Below are 15,580 nucleotides of genomic sequence, written 5' to 3' on the forward strand. Positions count from 1 at the left end.
CACAACTATATCCACACCTGAAATATACTACAGTAAGTGAGTTCTTACACACACTAGTTTAGACTTTGGGAAAAGTGTGCAGTGCACATATTTTTACGTTGAAAAATTGCATTCTTTCTATGTTGTTTTTCCTTTATATTTCTCTAAACACAACTTAAGAATGTATGACTGCGTTGAACAAATTAATAATGCGATACCCCGGTCTGTTTCTTGATTTCCTTGTTACCCTAAAATTAGCTACAAGTGACAGACTGGTTGGCTAATATTACCTTGAATCTTACGTTGTACAATAGTGGAGCAGGATAGAAACCTAGCATGAAACTGGTTTTTTTTTGCACTTTGGTTGTTGAGAATATCATGTATTAATTGCACCGGAAAGAACTGAAGTTTCAGGAAATTCGTATTACAAAAACCTGTTAGAGCATCCACAATTTTTTTTTATAAAAGTTGTTTAAAATTAAAGTGAAGGACCCGAGTCCAACACAAAGCGTATGCCTTGGACCAGATTGAGTTACCAGGCCACACGCACCCAATACCGAAGAAGAGGCAATTGCTAACTACATCTCCCTAAAACACTAAACATACCCTGTTTATATATTTGATGTTTTTTCTTCCAAAAATACCCCTTTCTTTAATGTGCTTTTGCCAAAGGATATTTCCGAAATTAGTTTAGAGTGTGTTATGAAACTACACCAAAATTACTTAGTAAATATCACTCAAGAAAATCGACAATAGAAGCAAATCGATTCTTTTTAATGTTTGGATGATTTTTTCTCAAAATTGATTGATTTGGTTCGGTTTCAAAAACATATACCACAAATTACTTAGTATTACATGTTTTGTGTAAATCACTCTTAAAGATGTTTTTGTTTAAAATGAATGGTAATTTGATAGATTTTTATTGGATAAATTGTTATAAGCAATTTTTTTACTCTTAAACTTCCAATTCACAGATGTTATGTTAGATATATGGTCACCTTATATGTAAGTTACTCTTCAATATCTCACCATTCACTTCCTTTTAATCTATTGATTAAATGTGAGTTACTTATTAAAACTATATGTTAAAAAAAATATTGAATAGTAGTACAAACAACACTTCAAATTACGCAAGTGTAAAGTTTTACGCTAATTCTCACTCATTGATTTTATTATCATCTAACAGTTCCAATAAACCAACTCCTATTTATCTATTTTTATTTAATCTCATCCCTTTATTTAATTTACCACCACCCGCAGCCACCATTGCTGCAGCTAAGTTGGTTTGAGTTGGGTTGCCTACTTAAAATATTATTAGTATATATTTTCCTCAAAAGAATTAAAACATTACAGTTAGTCACCCCAATTCTATCAACCAACTATGAAAAATGACACCCAACATTATTTATAAAAATTTGACAACCGAAGAATTACGTGAGTATTATTGTTTTTGTTTATTATTATTATTATTGCTTCCGATTAGTGTTTCGTTTATTTGACCAAAAATCGTATTATAGAGAGAAAGGCCCAACCAGTGGTAGGTTGCCATCAACACCTTATGTCAATTGGATTAGGTGCCTGGTCACACATGTGACCATCGCGATCAACTTTTTTTTTTTTGTTTTTTCTTTATATTATCAGCTATATAGTACTTTAAACGTGCACATGCACGTGTCTCAAGTTAACAGGTATTAATATGATCTTATTTATTCTACGGAGCAGTATACAACCAATATATGCGATGTACTCTAATAGAAAAAAATCTTGACAAAGGCATTCCGAGTGACCTAATCCAACATATTGTAATAATGGATTATCTGGTTTACATCTCCATTTTTAGATTGCTAGCTTCAACTAGACCTGCAGAGACATCAACATGCATTTAGAATTTTCATTCAGAAGTAGCCCAGTTCAACAACTTTCTCTATCAGCAAATAATCTTATATTGTTTAAAATAAGTGATTCTGCAATGGCCTAAAAGTCTCTAGAAAACGATTGATCCTTGGCTCATCATCTAAAGACCTTAGATGAATTTCAAAAAGAGAAGTTTCCTGATTTTGTACCTATTTTATTTTACTAAATACACTTCCAATCACATAAGTAAATTGTGTTGTATCACAAACAACTACAACTTGTTATATATGCATCTAGCAATTAGCACTGATTTTTATTTCGGTACATGCCCGTAAATGATGCATTGAGTAAAGCTGCAAAAAACTTTACTAGGAGTGAAAGTTGTGGGAAAGGGACGTAAGAAGCAAATAAAAGAGACAACTGGCTTGATGGGTGAATGATTAAAAGATCCCTTCTAAAAACATTTCTTCATTTTGATGGAAAAAGGACTTGTCAATAATCTGTGGGGCTCTCGGGTATCTATCACCCATGAAAATCCACTCTGCTTTGCTTCTACTTTCTACTTTTAGGATATCAGGCTAAGGAAAAAAGTGATTTTGACAAGTGACAAATTTGTAGCTACCTGTAAATGGCTGAGGGGGAAAAGATGCTGTTCGCCCTTGATCAAAAGCAACGTTGTAAAGGCTTTGGAAATCACCACCTTCCCAATTTGAGGAGGGTAGAATTTGCTGCAGTACAAAAAATTCAGATCAATATTTGGACAAGACTAATCATTAGAACAAGAAGAACAAAGAGAGGGGAAAACCTACAGCGAAACAGGAAGAGTCAAGAAAAGTTTCGGGCAAAGGTACAGTGCTAGTACTAATAATGTTCGTTCGGAGTCCCATGTTGGGAGGGCTTATTCCCATGCTGTTTATTAATCCACCACAGCACGATACAAGTTGCTGCGCTGAATTGAACTGAAGATACGAAGGGTTGTTACTAATACTCATATCTGAGGGAATCCCTATGTTTGGAAAACTTTGAGCACAAGAAGGAAACACCTGTGGGAATCCAATCAAAGTTATGTCATTAACAATAACAAGAGTGCTTATACAAGTTCTAAATTCTTTTTTTTGTTGTTACTCTTCTAATATAATTCGACCAAGGTTTTAAAAGAACAGTCCATAACCATACTTTTTGATGTAACATCAAGATTTTTAATTTTAACATGAAGTTTGGAAATTCTATGTTTTTTTTTACTCTTTGGATATAATTCGACCAAAGTTTTAAAAAACAAAACAGTCAAAGACCATGATTTTAGTTGTAAAACCAAGGTTTTTTTGGTTAATTATAATTATATTGGTGACATTTATCTGGAATTTCTCATAATATCAAAGTACACGATGAAATCACGACCATTTTTTAAAACCTTTGAATCCTACTAATAGAGAAAAAGGTGAAAAAATTGTGTCATCAGCAATGACCTTACCTCTTTGGCAAACAGTTCGTCAATGTTGAAGTCAAGCCTTGGGTTTACAGCCGCTAATTTCATTGACAAGAACTGTATGCAGAAATAAATACAATAAAATAAGTGACCTGACACATTCCAATAGCCTAAATAAATGAATTTGGTATAATATTTAATTAACTAACGAATAGGAATGAAGTTGAAGCATGTAACTAACTCTAACCTCAACTTGGCGTTGAAGAGACTGAACATAGTTAATAATTTCATCAAGCATTCCAGCTTTCCCTGCAACTTTGTTGCAACCCGGTATTAAATCTTGCAAATACTTCATTCTCTCGCTAATCTTCTCCCTCCTTACCTGCACCAAACAAAACTCTAGCATTAAGTACAGAGAAACAAAACAAAACAAAAACGAGTACGAAGCTTAAGAAAATGTTAATTAATTAATTTTGACTCACTCTTTCAGCTAAGCTATGACTATCCGTGGCTTGTCCACGACGCGCTCGGACATGAATGTAGTCTGGTTTCTGATTTTGAACCTCGGAGCCTTTGGAAGTGTCCGCAGAGGTTTCTCTGTTGTTCTTATTTGCGTTGGATTTGGCATTCTTGTTTCTGGTATGGTGCTCGGTTACTTTGGATTCTCCTTCCTCGCCAGTTACTTTGACTCTCTTGTCCTTGTCCTTGTTATTATCAATCTCCGCAACAACCTAAACAAAACAAAACCTCATCGTTTCTTTACCGTAATGCATAGCACACGTTAGCATCAACAAGTACTACTACCTTGGAGTTCTGAGGCTTTCTCTTCTTAGCATTTTCTTTCCCACTGGCCATGTTTTCCTTGGGCGAAACCAAGTCTCCGTCTCTGCTACAAGTTCTCGAAATGGCGGGTAGAAAACCGAATTCGGGCCAGACGCCCGGATCGGGTTTGACGGAGTGAGTTAGGACCTGGCCGAGCGAGGAATCCGAGCACATCATGAGCAAGCCCTGACTATGAGAAGAAGAAGAGGAAGAAGAAGAAGAAGAAGAAGAAGAAGGGAAGACGGCGTTAAAGTCCGTTAAGTAGGGTGGTTGGTGGTTCTGGCACTTGATGGTTGCTTCCCGTTGTCTTTCCAAGACTGTGATGTCCGAACAGGAAGTGTTGAGACAATGCAACATGGTTGGTTGTTGTAATTCGTTATTCTTAAGGATTAGGCACGGCGTTGTTGTTGAGTTGGCTCCGAAGCAACAAAAAGAAAAAAACGACGTGTGCGAGCAAACAGAGGAAGCGTGAAATGTTGTTAAGGATGAGGAGAGGGATAGGATGGGTATATATATATATATATATATATACGGGGGAAATTAAATTATATTTGTTTCCTTTTCAATAATAAATAAATATGGCCGGAATAATTAAGAGAGAAAGAGACTGTGGGCTCTGGGCCCCACTGATATGACCGCCACGTGGGTGTGTCCAACACTTCTAAACGGCACCGTTTTCTTTTTCTTATTGCATTTTATTTGGTTTGGATAAAACATGCTTTAACTTGTGGTGAATTGAGGTCATTAGTAATTTCAAAAATACAAAGCATGTTTTTGAAAACTAAGATGATAGTTTTACTATAAGCATTAATTATTTTAAGTAATTATTGATTTTCAATATTATAAATCAAATAATTTAATATTTTTATTTTAAATTAATTATTTAACAATATTAGACACCGGTCTAAAAAATAAAACATGCACCTTTACGAGAAGAAAGTTGCATGCTCCATTTTATAAACCGTTTGGATAGACCAATCAAGTATAGTAAAGTATCCAGGCCATTCAAGTCGATAAATGTTTGAGGAATATAAATTACTCGATTGAGGACTACTTACATTGGGTGAGCTTTTAATCTTTGGGTCCAATTACAATCAATAGACAGGCGTGATCCTCTTAGATCACACCAAATTGACTTAATAGAGGTTTCTAGGATTTATTGAATTCTAGGCTTTAGGACTTTCTCTAAAGTCCTCGTATGTGATCATTCAAGTATAGGATAGCTCTTTAGGATTTCTTGAATTCTGAACAAACCTTAGTACTTCCTAGAATCTTGAGATATAAATACATTGAAATCATTTAATAAAAAATATTCTAAAATCTAAACATTTTGAGATGTTATGTTATTAAATAATAAAATGAGAATAGGAGCATTATTATCTTGTTTAATTTAAATATATTTTTAACTATTAGAAATGTGATGAATTTTAATTCTAGTCTTTTGAAAAAATATTGGATTTGATTTTTGTAAATTTATTTATTTTTAATTAGTTTCTATTCTAACTTAATAGTAATGTGGCATAAATATACTACATCAACGACTATTTTTAAATAATACATAATATAATATATTTGGATATATGTCAATTCATCAATAAATATTAACAGGAATGATTTTTAAAAATTTATAAATACAAAAAACTGAAAAAAAACGAAAACTAAAATTCGATATATTTATAGAAACTATAAAGAAATGATAATTATTTTTTTCTGGTCCTGAGAAGAATGGCAGGAAGTTTTGCCCAACCTAGTTCTCAATGATTAGGATCATGCCACGTGTTAATTTAAGAAAACTGAGTAATATGAAAGACTACAAAGTATTATATATAGGAAGCTGCGTATTTTAAAAGGTCACGCAGCAATGATAGCATTATGAAAGTTCGATTAACAATTGTTAGCAGCACATTTTATTATTAGCTTAAGATTCTCTTCTAAAATGGGTCAAGGTCTTGTTCTCGACCCCTTCTAAATTTAGCAATCCCTTTCTTCCTTGAACTAATCTTCTCAATCAACTTTCTAATTAATTGAATTCTATAATAATAGTACTTTCATAATGATTGTTGCTTTCTAATCTCTGTTATTCTTCATACAAATACTTGTGTTGTTTGTTTTGTCAAAGGATGTATTGATTTGTCCAGAGTCAAATAATCTTTGTGCCTTTCATATTTTATTTGCATCTCACGTCAAAATTCTTTTATAATTGATGTGATTGAGAAAAATAATATTACAAACATTATTATATGAATAGTATAACTCTAGTGAAATTAGCTATAGAAACACACCTAAATGATGCGTTTGTTTTTCATTCCAACAGATAAGAATTTCCAATAGTTGAGAAAGTTCTATCACATATTAATGCTGAATTATGGATACAGGTCTATTCAAACAAGTTACTTATGCTTGATTAAGCAACCACGAAGTCTACCTATATATTTGAGGTTACACTTCAAAGAAAGGGATTGATGGATTAACAAGGTTACAAGAATAGCCTATCTACATAATTGACCTCCTAGATGATAAACAAAACAATTTTTTTTTAATTACCCAGTACATATAATTTTTAAATTTATTCCTTTTAATCTTTATAGTTAATTAATAGATTTTTTAATTTTTCAAGTTTATATTTTAATTTTCAAAAGGTTCTTGCTGTTAAATTTTTTAAATTTACATCAAGAACTAAAAAATTCATTTATTAATTATAGAAACTAAAATGAATAAATTTGAAACTATATGGATTAAGTTATTATTAATTAAACTTTTTTGTTTTAGTGACTTATAAGGGATATTAATTAGTTATTGTAATGGGACAGATTAAGCAGTCAAGGAAACCAGATCTTATGCTATAATAATATGTTTTGCAATCTTAATGATACAATTTTGTTGTTGGGTAAAATTCCAAGTATTAGGACAAGGCTTAGCAAGAGTGTCATTCCCACGATGCAGCCACTTGACATTAACACTATTGTCTAAATCATGCTTTGCTTGCAAAATTGTGCTGCGATTTGAAGCTTGAAGCAATATCGGAAGGTAAAGGTGACCGAATATATATATAATTTTGAGACTGGTAGGAACAAGTCCAGAGAGGACGAAGGCAACTTCCATTATCACCAAAATGGGCCCTCACTAGACTTCCCAATCTCTTTCTCTCTCTCTCAAACTTTATTTTTGGTTAAAGTCACTTTCAACTCTATCTCTCCCAGCCTCCTCTCTCTCTAGGTCCCCTCTTCCTCATTTCCTCTATCACTTTCTTTGTGGTATACATCAACACAAAACTGTGTCCCCCCCCTCCCTCTTTGTCTTTCTAGTGAGTCTTTCTTTTTGGTTTCTCAAGTGCTTTCCATCCTATGTTCTCTTTGACTAACTCTCCGTATACAGTGAGTACATTTATCATCAAGGCAGTACCTTACACCCTGTATAAACAATGTCCTCTTTGTTATCTCTTCCCCCCCCTCCCTCAAAATTCATAACTAATCTCTAAAATTTTGTATAATTCTATTTTATTTTAACTTAAAATTTTAGTTTAACCACAATTCATTAGCATTTTAGTGCATGTTTAATTTCACATATTGATTTTGTGTCAAGAATTTTTGAACAAATTTTGACATATTTGATTTCACTTTAAAAAATAGTTCATAATTGATTTTGATTTGAAGTCATTTTAAATAATTTTATGTTAAATTAAAAATTTTATAATGAGTTTTACTTTTAACTTTATGTTATATTAAAAACATTCAAAAATAAATCACATCACTTCAATTTTAACAAAAAATTATTTTACAGAATCAATTCTATTCATAATTAATTTTATCAACACTTATCCAATCACATACTTAATTAATAAATTGTTATGCCTATGATAAACTATCTCTACCTTAGCTTGTATAATTTCATGCAACAAAATAACAATACAGCATGACAGTTTTGAGGTATATTGTATAGTTGCTTTTCTACTCATTTCGTTTTCTACTGTAGAATAATAAGTATCTATGTATATTTTATTGTTTTTGCCCCTTTCATGGCTCATGCATTTAAAATTCATAAAATGTCCCACCTGGCACCTGCTAATATATTGGAAAAATAATTGGAAAGGCTTCTTATCTTATGCAACTGATATGTATGTATATATGAATCAAATTAATAATTTGGGGAAGGAGATGGCATATGAGGAAGCAATGGAAGAGAGCAGCAGATCCGATGTACAGGGAATCCTAGTTGTTGCAGGCCCCTCCTCCCTATTAAATATAAAATAATTTATTTTTTAAAAATATCTTTTTATTTAATTTTATATAAAGTATTACATGATTAATCTTGAATATAATACTGGGCGAAATATAAGAAGTTGGGTTCTTGGAGACTCTGTTGCTATATTGCTCCATTAGTCCACTTGCAAGCTTGAAATGATCATCATACAGATGGATGCTATGGGCTTCCTTCTCCTATTTAATGCACAAACATGCTCAACGCCTTCACCAAACAATCCCTCTCTACTCATTAAAATTGACTTGGTCTTACTTTTTTATCATAAATATCTGACAATGATACGAACCATAATTCAATTTTATATAAGAAAAAAGTTGTGAACGTAAGATTGTGTAAGTAATTCAAATTTATTAGTTAAAGTGTTTCTAGCTTGACATCTGAAATGGTTGGACATTGGGACCTTGTAATAAAACCAACAAGTTCCTTAAATTATGAGTGCGCTTGGTAAATTCCTTTAAGTTTTTATTTGATAAATTTTTTAATATCATAACTTCTATCATAAGCATTTAATTCAATAAGTATATAGAATAGTTGCATGTCATTTTCATAAAATATCTTCAATTTTTAGTTGAAATATTTACATTATTAGATGAATTTAAATGAATCGTAAAAACTATTATAAAAGCATCACTTGTGTCGGTGTCATTGTATTTATTCAAAGACGATAATTAAAGGTTAATTATCTAAATTTCAGGTCTTATTTATAGTGTCTTCTATAAAAAAAAGAATAACATTTCATCTGCGTGAGTGAAAATAATAGCTTGTAACTCGGAAGTTCTAATTTTACTATCTCCACTGAATAAATAAGTTAGTAATAAGAATGAGAAGAATTTGACTCTTCCTTAATTCCAACCTATTGGGTCTTTAGTCCTCCTATTAGCTAGTTTGCAATAAAATAAAATTATGAAATATTTTATTTTTGGTAGGTTAGGGTTAAACTTTTCCCTTCGTTAATTTTTGTCACGTTTGTGTATGTACATCACGTGGACCACCAAGCACATAGACTAATGAACAAGATATTGTTTTAGTAAGGGTTTTTGAGTTTGAATCACAGTTGCAATAAAAATCAAAAGAAAAACTTGACCTCTCACAGTTGTTTTACACTTTTACTCATCTCGACTCAAATTAGTTAGACAGTTAAGATTATGTTTAAATATTGATCGTCCCATCTTTTTTTTTTAAGGAAACTGATCGTCCTATCTATTATGTATATCATGCTTTCCTCTTACGAATAATAAATTGATATATCATATTTTTTTATAATTAAAATAAGTCAACTTTTGTTATATCTTTTAATTTTGAGAAAGTTTACTTTTGAGATACATGTAAATACAAAATATAAAAACAAATAAATAAATATAATTATTAAATATGGAATCAATTTAATATTTAAAAAATGGAATTGTTTCATTTTAGCTTTCACCGTATCCCATTGTTTTAAAATCAAAATATAGAAGCATAATAAGACTTGTAAGTCATAAGTAAAAGGGAGTCCCATTTAATAGTAGTCAAGACAAGAAAGGAGTTAATTAAAGATATAATATGTTATGCATATTGCATGGTAAAAAGGGTCTCAATCTCTTAAGTTATTTCTGATGTGTGAAGATGAAGTAGGCGCAATCAGTGTCCCCAGCTAGTACGAGCAATGAAAATGATGGAAGGGTATCTTTCTTTGTGATAGCAGACATAGCAAAGCATTCGAACACAATGTATCGATTTGGAAGCGATTCTATTATTTATTTCCATCTTTTTTCCTTTGGATCCATTACACATGGAATATTTTTTTTCTTCTTAATCTTTCAGTTTATCAGAGAAAAACAAGTCCTGACTTATCTGAAAATTTGACAAGATAAGTAAAATTATCAAACTCGAATAATACTAAAATTATTTAACCTTAACTTCAACTCATTAATCATTTATATATAATCACTTCATTACATGGAATATATAAACAAACACCCACCAATTAAAAAACCATAATTTCACCAAAAGCAACTTGTACAGCAGTCAATTTTGGATTCATATATCTGTGTTCCTGCCTTTCGTGTAAAATTAAATCTTTGTCCTTACCATTTTCGCAAATTGATATATTCCTATAAAAATTAAAACATATGTGAAAATCCATGTTGCATTAAAATATATGAAAGAAAATTCTGTTGATTAGCTCGCAATATATATAAAGGTTCCAGTGTTCCACCAATTACCTAGCCTCCAAACATATTTTTACAAATTTGCTTAAAAATGATATATATAATCAAAGTATATTTGTGCTGATATAATCAGTTGAAATCATGTTGATAATTTGGACTGATAAGGAGTAATATCGTACTATCTGATGAGAAATGATAGCTAATTAGCTACAAGTTGGTGCATGTCAATGATTGTAAAGAAGCAAATTGTTTTGAGAACTTTTCAAAAAAAATTTCATATTTTCAATAGAAAAGTTCTTAAAAGCATTTATGACTTTTATCTAAATAGATCCTAAGCCCAAAGAAACAAAATTACAAAGAAATTAAACGTGGAGTAGAAACTCATGTGGCATCATTTGATACTATTAACCACCACCTCATGAGGCACGCCTTGCCCTTGCAATTCAAAGTCCTTCATGCACCCCATGCTCCCAACTCTGCCATATTTGCAGCAGTGTATCCTACAAACTTTGCATAACCATCAATCCACTGCCAGCAGAATCCCGTAACGGGCCACCAAGGGGTCTAGTACCTGAGTCTGATTTCTACAGATATAAAATAAAATAAAATCAGTTGTATCTCTCACTAAGAACTCTAACAGAATTAACTACCTCAACAACAACAACAACAACAACAACGCCTTATCCCACTAGGTGGGGTCGGCTACATGGATCAACTTCCGCCATAATGTTCTATCAAGTACCATACTTCTATCCAAATCATTAAGTTCGAGATCCTTCTTGATAACCTCTCTTATAGTCTTTTTGGGTCTTCCTCTGTCTCGAATTGTTTGTCTTCTCTCCATCTGGTCTACTCTCCTCACTACAGAGTCTACCGGTCTTCTCTCTACATGCCTAAACCACCTAAGTCTATTTTCCACCATCTTCTCTACAATAGGCGCTACTCCAACCCTCTCTCTAATAGCTCCATTTCTAATTTTATCCTGTCGAGTCTTACCACACATCCACCACAACATCCTCATCTCCGCTACACCTACTTTAGTCTCATGTTGGCTCTTGACCGCCCAACATTCTGTTCCGTACAAAATCACCGGTCTTACCGCAGTCCGATAAAACTTTCCCTTTAGCTTGATCGGTACCTTTGCATCACATAACACCCCCGATGCTTTTCTCCATTTCATCCATCCTGCTTGAATGCGATGATTCACATCCCCTTCAATTTCTCCATCATCCTGTATTACAGACCCAAGATATTTAAACCATGTGACTTGAGGGATAATATGGTCTCCTATTTTCACCTCTGAGTTAGATACCCTCCTACTTTTGTTGAACTTACATTCCATATACTCCTATTTGCTTCTGCTTAGGCGAAAGCCATGTGTTTCTAGAGCTCGTCTCCAAGTTTCCAACCTCTCATTCAACTCCTCCCTCGACTCTCCAAGGAGGACTATGTCATCTGCAAAAAGCATGCATCTCGGCGCTATCTCTTGGATTTGTTCCGTGAGGACATCCAGAATTAAAGTAAAAAGGTAGGGGCTAAGGGTTGACCCTTGATGCAAACCAATTGTGATGGGAAAATCGTCTGACTCTCCACCCTGTGTCCTAACACTAGTCGATACCCTATCATACATATCTTAGATAGCTCGAATATATGCAACCCTAACCCCTTTCTTCTCTAGAGCTTTCCACAAAATCTCTCTAGGCACTCTATCATACGCTTTCTCCAAGTCAATAAAAATCAAGTGCAAGTCTTGTTGGTCCATGCGATATTGCTTCATCACCCGCCGTAATATATAAATCGCTTCCATGGTCGACCTTCCCGGCATGAAACCAAATTGATTCTCAGTAACTTGAGTCTCCTTTCTTAATCTCCGTTCGATCACTCTTTCCCATAATTTCATGGTATGACTCATGAGCTTGATTCCCCTATAATTTGCACAATTTTGTATATCCCCTTTGTCCTTATAGATTGGCACTAACGTGCTTCTCCTCCATTCCTCCGGCATGCGTTTTGACCTGATAATTTCATTAAAGAGTTTGGTGAGCCACTCAAGACCTCTATCTCCAAGAGTTTTCCACACTTCAATAGGTATGTTGTCTGGCCCCACCGCCTTACCGTTACTCATTCTTTTCAACGCTTCCTTTACTTCCTGTTTCTGAATCCGACGATAATACTTATAGTTCCGGTCCTCTTCTCTTGTGTCTAGACTGCTAGAGTCATATCCATATCCATCATTAAATAAGTTGTGGAAATACACCTTCCACCTTTCCTTGATATCTTTTTCATGCACTAAGACTTTGCCTTCTTCATCCTTAACACACTTTACGTGATCCAAATCTCTAGTCTTCCTCTCTCTACCCTTAGCAAGCCTATATATAGATCTTTCTCTGTCCCTGGTTCCTAGAGCTTGGTATAGTCCGTCAAAAGCTTGGGCTCTTGCCTCACTCACCGCCTTTTTGGTTTCATTTCTAGCTATCTTATACTTATCCCAAGTTTCAGAATTTCTACACCTAGACCACTCCTTGAAACACTCCTTTTTTACTCTAACTTTGCTCTGAACACTTTCATTCCACCACCACGATTCTTTACCCTTAGGTCCAAAACCTCTAGATTCACCCAACGTCTCTTTAGCCACTTTAATAATCTCTTGGGACGTCTTGTTCCACATATCATTTGCACTTCCTTGTGATTGTCCACACCATCCCTCCCATATCTTTTGTTGGAAGATTCCTTGTTTCTCACCCTTCAAGTGCCACCATTTGATCCTTGGTGCTACCATAGGACTTCTTCTCTTTGCCCTATCTCTAATTCTTACATCCATAACCAAAACTCTATGTTGGGTAGTCAAGCTCTCTCCCGGGATAACTTTACAGTTCAAGCAATACTTCCTATCAGACTTCCTGATAAGGAAGAAATCTATCTGAGAACATGTCCCTCCACTTTTGTAAGTGATAAGATGTTCCTCTCTTTTCTTAAACCATGTATTGGCTATAGAAAGATCCAAAGCCTCCGCAAACTCCAAGATGGATTTACCCTCCCCATTCATCTCCCCTAGGCCAAAACCCCCATGCACCCCCTCAAAACCTCTATCCACGCTACCTACATGTCCATTGAGATCCCCTCCTAGGAAAACTTTCTCTCCTTGGGGTATATCCTGAAGTACCCCTTCTAGATTCTCCCAAAATTTTACCTTAAAGTGTTATGCTAACCCAACCTGAGGTGCGTACCCACTAATAACATTAAAGGTGTCCTGTCCCACTACCAATTTTAAGGCTATGATACGATCTCTTACTCTTCTTACATCTACGACATCCTTCTTCCACTCCTTGTTCACAATAATCCCTACCCCATTTCTTGATCTGATTTTTCCTGTATACCACAGCTTAAATCCCGAGTTGTCTAATTCTTTCGCTTTTTCACCTGTCCACTTAGTTTCTTGTAGGCACATAAAATTGATCTTCCTCCTCACCATAACATCCACTATTTCCATAGATTTTCGAGTAAGTGTGCCTATATTCCATGTATCAAAGCGAATCCTCCTGTCATGAACTAGCTTCTTTACCCACACCCGTTCACGAAAATGTGGGAACCCTTGCTTACTTTTCACTACATCCGGGCGGCGATGCAGCGGCCCTTACTCTTTTGACACTGTACTCGAGCCATACAGCACGTTGCTTCCGGGCAACGACCTAGCATTCACATTATTACGTAATTGATCCATGTCATAGAGATTCGACAAAGTTTTACATTGGCTGTCGAAAGCCTAACACAACCCTCTCCTTTTATTCACTAATAGAATTAACTACCATTTGAATTACTCTACAACAAAGATCATCAACCTGTGCTTCAACAGAGCCCGTTGGATTTGGTATGGTACCTGAGAAATCTATATAGTTCTGTCCAGGAGTTCAGTTCCACCGGAGCATAATCCTATAAGGACGCTACATGGATTCACCATGTCATTTCATAGATATATCCTCACACACATATTTAGTACACTTTTTTCAACATTATATTGAATAAAATGTGTGTAAAACCTACTATTAAATACCGTTTGTCTCGTTTTTATTTAAAGAGTTTCATTTATTATTTAGCAAATTTATACAAATTTATTTTACCAATAAATAGTATATCATAGAATATGTTAGTAGAATACTGGCAAATGTGTTTCAACTAGGTTCAGTATTGGACCATATTTAAACTGTTCAATGTGCTGAATGCAGATCCTAGCCGAATCACCAAGCCAAGTTCCGACAACATGGTTATATTGTTGTCCTTTTCGATAATCTTTTGACTGTAATGCTAATTGGGCATTCCTATGCTATAACTATTTTTAGAGAGTAATTCAATTTAATTGTAAAGTGGAGAAATCCCAAACAATCAATTGCTATAGCAGTGTTGCTGCTGCTTCAACGTGATATACCTGGCACAATGACTGAACCAAACTGAAAAGGGTCACTTATGTATAATGAACTAATGCTTGGTTCAATAAACAGTTTCAGAACATATACATTAACAGTTCAAGGCATGATGGTGACAAGATTTGACGACCCTCTGATATTTTCAGTTTTGCCTTTGCATATAGTATATCTTCATTATTCAAATCTTAACATCTCTCCAAAGAAATTGCATTGGGTTTTATCAAAGAATGCATAATTCATCCTTAGGTTCCAATTATTCTAGCTAGCCAGGGAGTTGACCTCCGAGTTAATTAACATCACTTAAAAGTGGCTCAGTTGATATGTGGAACCTTGAAAAAGACACTCATATCTCAAGATATTCACATATTCTAGAGTGACACTATTACCATATATATACTACTTTAATACATTAATGCTTCCAAAATCAGATACATGGAAGAAGGAAACCCATATAGCTTGAGAACCCAACTGGAGAAAAATATACGGATATATGAATGGAGGAATAGAGACAATACCACATGAAGGTTTTGGATGAACCATTAAGAACAAAGACATGAAAGTCCGAGTATGCCATATGTTTGAAAAGATAGAGTTTTTTAGTCAGCAAAGTGAGAGAGCTCTTAAGAAGATCATGGAGCAAATAGCTACAAAGTGGGACTGGAAGGGCC

At 34.1% G+C, this 15,580-nt stretch overlaps 1 protein-coding gene across 2 annotated transcripts; it reads right to left on the reverse strand.

Annotated features, from left to right (window-relative positions):
- Positions 1-1,660: 1,660 nt before the first annotated feature.
- On the reverse strand, positions 1,661-4,580 carry LOC100815751 (transcription factor bHLH63). Of its 2 annotated transcripts, none has more exons than XM_006592037.4 (7): positions 4,061-4,580; positions 3,742-3,990; positions 3,507-3,641; positions 3,305-3,376; positions 2,643-2,876; positions 2,456-2,561; positions 1,661-1,839 (listed from the first exon to the last, which is right to left on the reverse strand). In XM_006592037.4, exons 1-7 carry the CDS (start codon positions 4,436-4,438, stop codon positions 1,802-1,804), a joined length of 1,212 nt encoding a protein of 403 aa, XP_006592100.1. In that variant the 5' UTR covers positions 4,439-4,580; the 3' UTR covers positions 1,661-1,801. The 2 variants fall into 2 exon arrangements, with proteins under 2 accessions (XP_006592100.1, XP_003541034.1); XM_003540986.5 differs by having other exon boundaries at positions 4,064-4,578.
- Between the last annotated feature and the right edge of the window lie 11,000 nt (positions 4,581-15,580).

Source organism: Glycine max, chromosome 12, assembly GCF_000004515.6.
Source record: "Glycine max cultivar Williams 82 chromosome 12, Glycine_max_v4.0, whole genome shotgun sequence".
Classification (NCBI taxonomy): Eukaryota; Viridiplantae; Streptophyta; class Magnoliopsida; order Fabales; family Fabaceae; genus Glycine; species Glycine max.